General features: G+C 40.1%; 1 protein-coding gene across 1 annotated transcript; it reads right to left on the reverse strand.

Annotated features, from left to right (window-relative positions):
- Positions 1-2,657: 2,657 nt before the first annotated feature.
- Positions 2,658-5,767, reverse strand: tsc22d3 (TSC22 domain family, member 3). The gene is made up of 3 exons (XM_080901797.1): positions 5,459-5,767; positions 4,848-4,899; positions 2,658-4,292 (listed from the first exon to the last, which is right to left on the reverse strand). Exons 1-3 carry the CDS (start codon positions 5,581-5,583, stop codon positions 4,023-4,025), a joined length of 447 nt encoding a protein of 148 aa, XP_080757923.1. The 5' UTR covers positions 5,584-5,767; the 3' UTR covers positions 2,658-4,022.
- Between the last annotated feature and the right edge of the window lie 3,348 nt (positions 5,768-9,115).

A 9,115-nucleotide genomic window follows, 5' to 3' on the forward strand; every position in this document is an offset into this window, starting at 1 on the left:
CGAAATCAGATGATTATATCAGCCTAGCATTATTATGTACCTTCAGGAACACAAGGGGAGACTTATTAGCCACATCACCACACACTGGTAGTTAGGCAGGGGCTGTCGCAGCTTGTTTGTCTGCATGGTTGGACTTTGTACATTTGAGGTGGTTCAGTCTCCTGTGTCAATTTACCAATGTATGGGAGAACTTCATATGCTGACACAAAGTCATGATCAGAGAGCAGAGAAAGGATCAATCTAAGCAGTGGTATAATAACTGTGCAGACACACTGAATAATAGAAATGTCAAAATTAACTTGTACATTATTGTTTTTGTCCACCCTGCTTCAGACATGAACAGTTAAACCTGCTTTAAGAAGGTCAAAGGTCTATCAAACACACACACAAAAAAAGCTGAGATATAAATAAAGTCTTTCATCCTTCACGCTACGGTTTTCAGAAGTGCAGAAGCAAAACAGCATTTTTTTTTTCTCTTTTACATAACCATCTGTTGTCAACAATTTTCAACTCTTCTGAACTGCTTCTTCTGGAAAAAGCAGAGCGACTCTTTGTTTGTATTACAAAAATGTGCAGGGCATGAGACTGCATAGCAGTATGACACGGACTCCAAATCTGACGTATTTTTCATTAAACTCTGACTTTAAAGTTGTCGTGCTAAATATGCTGACATTCAGGAGACGCACAAGTTGTATACGTTCGCATGAAAAGCAGTCTGTCTAAATTATCCCCTTGCATGCAACCCCGACCACACTGAGGCAGATCTGACATATCCCAACGCCACCCCCGAATTTCCATCTGGAACAGATGTTCTTTTTTTGTTGTATTGCATAACACTGGTAATCCAACACAAGCTCGTCTCTGGGCCGCCTGGGTTCAAGCAGTCTAAGGATTACTTCCAAACCTAAGGTTATTCCCAGGCTTTTAATATTAAAATGAACTCCAAGGGAAGTAGTGTGGAATCACTGATGTTTTGATTTGGACTAGTTTTCTTCCTTTCGTTAGAAATTCCGTTGGAAGCCTAAAAAAGATTTTGAAATGTGGTCAATAAATAAAAGAACCAGAACATGTTCTACAAGTAGACTGGTAAGATTATTACCTTCAAGAGATTAATGTTTGACATACAGTATTTTTTTTATGACAAAATATGATTTATTATAAGGGTTAGGTCTTTATGGATTTGATGCAGTGAGGTATGAATACATAAATCTTCATGGTTAATTTGCCCTAATTTTCCTAAATGAACACATTATTCCCAGAACATAGTGTTTCTAAACCTTATGGTAAATGAAGCCAAAGGTGTAATCAACTTCAGGCTTTTTTCAGCTCCTGCACTCTTTGGTATGCTGACTCCGCCAAATATAATTTTTCCTCTACAGAGCACCAGCCATTAGCACAAGTGTGGTTAAATTATGGCACCACTTCCTGCTGTAGTGGATCCATCATGATGCCTCTTTTGGCTGAAATACACAGGGATTCATATTTGCATGGATCTGACTCTAATTTTCTTGTATAAAAGAAGTCAATGGACACCTGTCTCCAAACTCCTTTTTACATAGTATAAATGCCCTCCGAGTCAATAAACTGCACCTCCCTCCTGTTACCTATTAAATGAAGAATGCATGTCAGACATATTGATCAGGACCCTCCACCTCACATAAAATCGGTTGTTGTGACACAAAACACCTGGAAAGACCAGTCTCTTGTTTATAAGGAAGCACTGGTAACAATGCCGTGTTCACAACAGTGAAATCTGATCCGTGATGATGGTTGTGGGCCAGAGACATGTCTCCTCATTTCAACTATGCAAGTCTAGTTTGCGTACCAGGGAAGCCACAACATGTGTAGCTGCACACAAGCTGCTGTGACTGGCTGCCAGTCCGTCTGAAGGAAAATGCTTCTTGGACAAACTGTTTTTTCACTCTGCCAGATTCCAATCTGCATGCAACCTAACTATTACTATTTCGCTGTCATTAGCGGTCGTGCTGGTTTTGACTTTGGAAAAATAAAGAGTGAGTAATAAGTTACTTTCTCAAATTGTCAAGGGGTAAAAAAACTCCAACTCTGCGCAGCCATAAATAGCAAACACAAACTTGTGCTGCAGTACCCCAGAGATCCATGCATTTCACAATTTCACAAATCACATGCTGTTTGTCAGACTTCATAAACACAAACAGGGCACGCAGAATTCAATAGAAAATCAATGTATTCAGATACTGAGATGAAGAGGCTACAACTTCCAGGAAAGCCATGCTAGTTTGAACAGAAGTTGAAGGGTTGTTTACTCTGAAACTCAGATGAACGGATTTCACAGCTGTTCAACTTTTGCCCCTGAAAATAAAGTCTACTGCTGCAGCTACTGAGTTTTTCCTCCCAGTTTCAGATTTCTCCATTACAGAGTATGCAACTTCACATCACGTACATTAAGGAAATCCATTTTAAAGATAGCCATTCTTGAATGTATCCCACTCTTATTACTAAAATTCAGCAACAAAAGCATGTGATGGTACCACATGACATTTTAGTGATGGGATGATATTCTTAGTACTAACACTACCAGCCCTACTTAAAAACTACAGACACTATATAGTATGAACCGAAGGGCAGACTTAATTTAGAAAAAGAAAAAGAGAGAGAGCGACAATGTCAGCTTATTTTATAATGTAAACAAGGTTTATTGCAAATGTGCAGTTGTATCCAAACATCTAGTGAACAACTCTTGAGGATACATTACAGCAACAATACAGTCATCTTTTACAAAACAAATACAAAGGTCAGCTCTAGTTACAACGAAGACTTCTCCCTGTGAAGTTTTGCACATGGTCCTGGTTTGCTCAGCGTCTGCTGTTGTGTGGAAAACATAACGAGTCTTTGGTAGCTAGAAAACAACAACAATAACAACAGCAGCAACTGAGGACAGTGTGAGAATGCGTTCCTCTCTTTCTTTACAGGCACTGTTGTCATGCCATTGTTTTCGAGTTGGCATCTGAGCAGGTAAACAGGCCAGATGCTCGATGACGCTGCTACAGTCAGGAGTGCATCTGCAGCGAGAAATGCAGGTGTCTGCTTGCAAGCAAGCTATACTATGTTAATCTCAGGACTTTTAAACTCTATGTACATTGTAGTTATTCCGTCAAGAGTTAGGAAAACAGATATGCACCATATATTACAATAAGAAACGTTTGAAGAAAAAACACAATGTTCCTACTTTACAAACGACTGATTTTTGTTCCAAAATCAAAAACAAAAACAGAGCAGGATTAATTTTCCCCCATAAGCAGCAAGCCCCAACTGCAGGCAATACAAAATTACACTTTTTGAATCATTAACAGTATACTGATTGGTTCACCAGCTCTAAAAACATTAATCTGTACTGACCTCTACCCTCTGTTGCCCAGCTTATTCTGTTAATTATTGGTGTTATGCTCGGATGTACACAAACACATCAGCAATACATTGTCGGTACAGGTAAAGTCTTTGTTATGAGGCTGAAATGTACTGCTGCAAGGCTTTTGAGACAAATCCACGCAATGGGGCACCTCTCACTGAGACCTGGAGGGCCGTCTCAGATGGGTTTCCTGTGAGTAATGGAAGAGCAAACTCTCCACACTTTTCCAAGTCAAGCACCTGCAGGGCCAGCCCGATCAACACCTTCTCACCTATTGGAAGGGTTAGGCTAGGCAGGGAAAGCCGCCCTCTGTCAGCAAGTTCTCGACTGTGTCTAGTCAGAACCTTCTCGCTACTCTTAACACTTTCGTCTACATTAGAGGGAACATGACAAAAAGCTGGACGGTATCAGAGGACGGGCCTGACATGGCACCGGTCAGAGCGTCTTCAGTTCTGGTCTGTGCTTATCAGTGTCAACAGTTCGTTTGTGTCCCATCGATCATTTAAAGCCCAGATGCTTCACCTTCATTGTTTTGAAGAGATCTCTGCGGCAGCGATTTAATGACGCTTTCATTCAAATGGAGGTCCATAATTGGAAAGAGACAGTGGCTCTGCCCGCCCCAAGGCAGAGCCACTTATACAGCAGAACCAGTGCTGTGGTTGCAGGTCTGCTGCTGCTGCTGCTGTTCCGGAGTGCCCTGGATGTTCTGATTGTCCAGGGGTAACAGCACATCCGTCGGGATGCGCGACTGGAACTTCTCCAGCTGCTCTGGACTGGCTAGGTTCTTCAGCAGGTAGTTCTCTCTCTCCAGCTGGTTGTTCTTCTCAGCCAGCTCCTTGATCTGTTCCTTGAGGATCTCCACCTCCTCACGCACTGCATACATCAGGTGGTTCTTGACAAGGTCCTGTCATAGCAAAAGAAGAGAGGTTAGTTTAGGTACATAAAACAGAGCAACTGTTACAGCCTGCAAGGCTGGTTTGATTGCTTGCACAGTCTAAAAGAAGGACTGGGTTTGCCAGCCAAGTTTTTCCATTAGAGGATATCTGCTACTATATTTTACTCCTAGTCTCACATGTACTTCTTGTGATCTAGCAGGCACAATAAAGTTCACATGTTACTTAACTCAAAGGTGCACATTCCTGCACGTTTACTACTTTGCACGTCAATAAAGCGTGCAGCAGCAGGGACTTCCTAGACACTTCACAGAGCTGATTTTACATAACTGTATTTTGTGCGGTCGTTGATTATAACTGTTCTGATGTATGAATTAACCTTTAGTAAAGAAATCTAGCAAAATCTCACAGTTTTAAGGTCTGGGAGGGAAAATATCTACTGTGATACACAATTAACATTTTAACTTTGTGGTTATTATCACTTTGAAGGAAACAGCTATGCTACTTGTACACTGCATGCATGTGTAATGCATCTCGGTGTAGTGGCTGGTGTGTTATTAGCTTACCATGGCCTGCTCGATTTTGTTGTCAATGGCCACAACGCTAGCACCAGAGGCACTGCAAAAGAGAAGAAATAGAGCCCATTAATTAACATTCTGCAACTTAAAACTCTTCAAGTCACCTCATATTCCACAAAAGAAAAACAAAGAAAACATGTCGCTCCAATTCTGGGAATTCCCAGGGTTACTAAGGTGAAACAGAAAGCATTCCAAACGGAAATGAAAACCGTTTGCTCCGCTGGTATCTTGGCTACTTTTGCCAATCATAAACTACACGTCAATTGCTTTTGGAGTCAGATTAAGGTTTTATTTAGGTTTCAGTGTAACCTTGTTACTGAGTATGCGGCAGCCAGCTAGCGATAAGGCAAATAGGGCAGAACAGATATCTGTTCAAAGTCCACAAAGGCAGCAGAGAGAAACACAGCTCAGCAGAAAGCATTTGGGAACTCTTAACATCAGAAATCGAGCACATAAATGTGTTTTGAACCACCAGCAAAGCATTCAGTATTGAAGCAGAATGAGGAAATAAAAGAAAAAGAACAAAACAGACGAACGTTTGGTAAAACCTCACACATAAATAAAAAAGAACCGTATTCAAGTATTTGATGACCATTTACCTGTTGTCAAGTTTGACCGAAACAACGTCTCCTCCGAGTAAAGAGGAGAAGAAAGAGATGGAGAAGTTATGCAACTGGTAGACGGCAACCTCCATTGGTGTTTTAGCGAACATCTCCGTGCTCATGTTGAGTACCAGACTCGTTTGGATAATATTTCTCGCCACGTTTGCGGCTGGTTGATCAGCTAAATAGGGATCCGGGTTTGTTTCGTCTTTAGCAACGATGCACTAACTCGCTTCGGGCTAAGCGCAGTGCTGTGTCGGGTTTGTCAGCTTCGCGGATTTTTACAAGCGACTGTCTGATGCTATTTCTGCCACCGGCCAGTATTTGAACGACTGCCGTTCTGACGTCACATGACGCGTGCATGAATTAGTCAAATAAGCTGAGAAGGAGGGGTGAAGGGAGGGGGGCAGTTTTTTTCTTTTTGGTGCCTTCCAGTGTCATGAGCAAAAAACAAGAACAGTGTGAGATTGATAAACAGCCACGACCTCAGCATTTTTGTTGTTTTTTTGACATAATAGTTAAACCATAGGTCACGTAGTGATCATTCAATACCTTGATCATAAGAATGGCTGTAGTATTGATTATGTGTTTGGTCTTCATTTAACTACTTTTTATGTTTTTTTTCCTCTGCAGGTTCAGTATAATCAGGATAAGCATGATGCAATGACGTTCAGAACTAATAAAAATCCCAAATACTAAAGTGATGCATTAATTTTGCATCCTTCCTTTTATCTGTTTTATCAGATCATTAACATGGCTATATGATAATTATTGCATATATATATATATATATATATATATATATATATATATATATATATATATATATATATATATATATATATAAGGTATATAATACTTATCACTTATATAAGCAATCATAACCCTTTAAAATGAAAGAAATATAAGCTTGATGTGGGTCTTGAATCACTTCTCATCAGTAAACCTTTTTGATAGTTTAGCCGTGCACCAGTTAAAGCAAAGCAGTCACGATAAACAATTAGGTTTCATTACCCTTTTAGTAAACAGTTACTACTCCAAATGCCGAGCTTAAACGTCAGCATTTGAAGGCAGCGTCAGCTCTGCCCCGCTGCTGAACTTCTCGTGAGTCTCTGCGAACCCACAAACCGAAATCCGCAAAGCTGCAACAAGTAGTAGAAAACAAACTATCTGAACACGTTAGCCTGCACTGTTACTCGTTCTTGCAGCAAATTAAAACCCTCGATTGATGTAAATAAAGCCAAAAAGTTTTTCCTTATACTGTCATATGGCTAATTTATTAAACGGGCTTATTTAACAAGTGATTTTTAACGTGACTTCTTAGGGAGATTGTTTTTTTTTTTTATTTCTTTTTTTATCGAGTTACTTTACATGTCAGTACTGACAGTGTTACCGACATGTAAAAGAAAAAAACCCTCACATTTTGTTCACATGACTGGTTGATGATACTCTGGAGTTTTTCACAGTATATGCTCTAACGGAATGTCCTGCACCATCCACACGTACCATATGCACATGTATAGGTACTTTTCCGTCCTATCCACAGGTAAATTTCCAATCAGTCTATGTCTGAACTCTACCGGACTCTAGTGGTGAAAATGTAGACTACAGTGCACTTGGGCAACAAAATTAATTAGAGGGAACCTGGTGTTTCCTTGGGAATTTTCCGTACACCGTACATTTCCAGGTTGTTTTTCCAGTTCTGGAAATTCTCAAATGGCATTCTATATTTATAGTTAAGGACTTAGCTCCTACTTGTTCATATGGTATATGCCTACCACATCATTTCTTGTTCCTTTTAGTTTTTATCACACTACAGTCCATTGTCTCAGCCAATAAACAACATACTGCAGGATATTTAATGGGTGATCTGTACCTCTATAGCAGAGGTGGGCAATTAATTTTCCCAAGGGGCTCACTGGGAAACTGGGATTGTTGTGGAGGGCTGTACCAACAAGCTTTTAAAGTGATAAAATTAATATTGAGCAAAATTGAGTTCAGCTTATTAGTACTACCCTCCACAACAGTCCCAGTTTCTCATGTGGCCCCCTTGGGAAAGTTAATTGACCACCCCTGCGTAGTTACATCAAGCATCAACAACCTCTTACTGGAGTACATCAATTTGCAACGCTCTCTAAGCGAGACCTTTTCGAACGGGCATGTTACCACATGAAGCTCAAATGCATCCACACAAAGCATAAAATAATAAGTCATTTGTCACATAGGATAACTACAAAGGATACAGAGAGAGAACACCTGCTGTCATCCCATTTTTTCCATCGCATTACCCACTGCTATTATTGCGTAATAGACCTTGTTTTCGCTGCAGGTTTTAATAGCTTTAATGTAATTTCCCGGCACTTCTCAGCTGTCACATTATGTTCCATTTTGTTGTTGCAATTATCTGATTCAATACTGATAATAAGCCAATTACAATTTTATTAAAGAGTCTCTGCATAACAATTCTTCTACAGGCACATCAACTTGTGGAATATTCAACCATGGATAACTTTTATGCAGATTCCCTGCTGAGGGGATCAACTCTATTAAATTTTGCTCATTCATAATCCACATCCTTTCAGTCATATCTTTCAAAAGGATATTAGGTCTATTTAAATAAGGACAGAAAAAAAATTAGGATGTTATCTGAATAAAATAATTCAATTATGAGTCCAAAGATATTTTTTGCATGATCACACATGCCTAAAGACCGTGGACCTGCATTTAAAATATTAAATAATCCCAGACCTCTAACTTTTTATAACTTTAAAAACCAAATTCCTTTTTTTTCCTTCTGTTTTTTTGAAAGAGGAGAAGAAGGAGTTGTGTTACATAACAAAACAATTAAAGTGGTTGGACTTCTGGTTGGACTAACAAGGCTTAGCAGAAAGCACAGTGACTGGGTATTAGGGCCCATCGTGCCTGTCGTCTCAGATTTCGTGCTGCGACAGTTCAGCTGCCAGGTTTAATATCCAGCCCGCTTCGAGCAATGAGAGACAGGTGAATTACCCTGCCCAGCAGTGATAGTCCCATTTTGGAGGAAGGAGTCACAGTGAATGTCTTCAGCTGAGATGCACAGATAGGACCTACACAGTGGGGAGCCTTCCAGCACAGTATAACCAATGAACCGCATTAGGTAAGATGATCACAGTGTAAACTGAGTCTCCTGCTTTTCCTACTACAGAAGCTTTAGAATCGCTCTGATACAAATTTAAGTGATGGAAAATATTGATTAAATTCCTCCTTTCAAGAGGAATACAGATTTTTCCTGCCTTTTCAAAAAATAAATACCCTCGTGTTTCCGTGGAACACCTAATGCCTAACAATTTCGGCGTGTGCCCAATTCAGTGAGTCATTTTGGAGCTAGGCGATGGCCCACAGTTTCCATCAGATGTCTCCTGCGCAAGAGCCAACTCCATTATATAATACCATGATTCATCTGTACTGATGGCTTCAAAAGAATAAGGCCGTCACATAATACCAGCCTTCCAGCTTTTTGTTATGAACAGCATTTTAGGAGTTGTACTTTTTCCCCGTCAAATTGAAGCTATTCATAATACTGCAGAGAAAATATATACAGAAGAAAAATTCTTTTTGGGCCAATTAGGAATGCATAGCGTGGATAAGAGTGTGGCCCGACAATACTCGTGCATG

This window comes from Rhamphochromis sp. 'chilingali' (genome assembly GCF_963969265.1).
Source record: "Rhamphochromis sp. 'chilingali' genome assembly, chromosome: 13".
Taxonomy (NCBI): domain Eukaryota; kingdom Metazoa; phylum Chordata; class Actinopteri; order Cichliformes; family Cichlidae; genus Rhamphochromis; species Rhamphochromis sp. 'chilingali'.

Coding starts and splice junctions, on each gene's coding strand:
- tsc22d3 (XM_080901797.1), bottom strand. CDS start 5,583: ATGAGCACGGAGATGTTCGCTAAAACACCAATGGAGGTTGCCGTCTAC. Junction 4,900..5,458: donor TCGGTCAAACTTGACAACAG/GTAAATGGTCAT, acceptor TCTCTTTTGCAG/TGCCTCTGGTGCTAGCGTTG. Junction 4,293..4,847: donor ACAAAATCGAGCAGGCCATG/GTAAGCTAATAA, acceptor TTGCTATGACAG/GACCTTGTCAAGAACCACCT.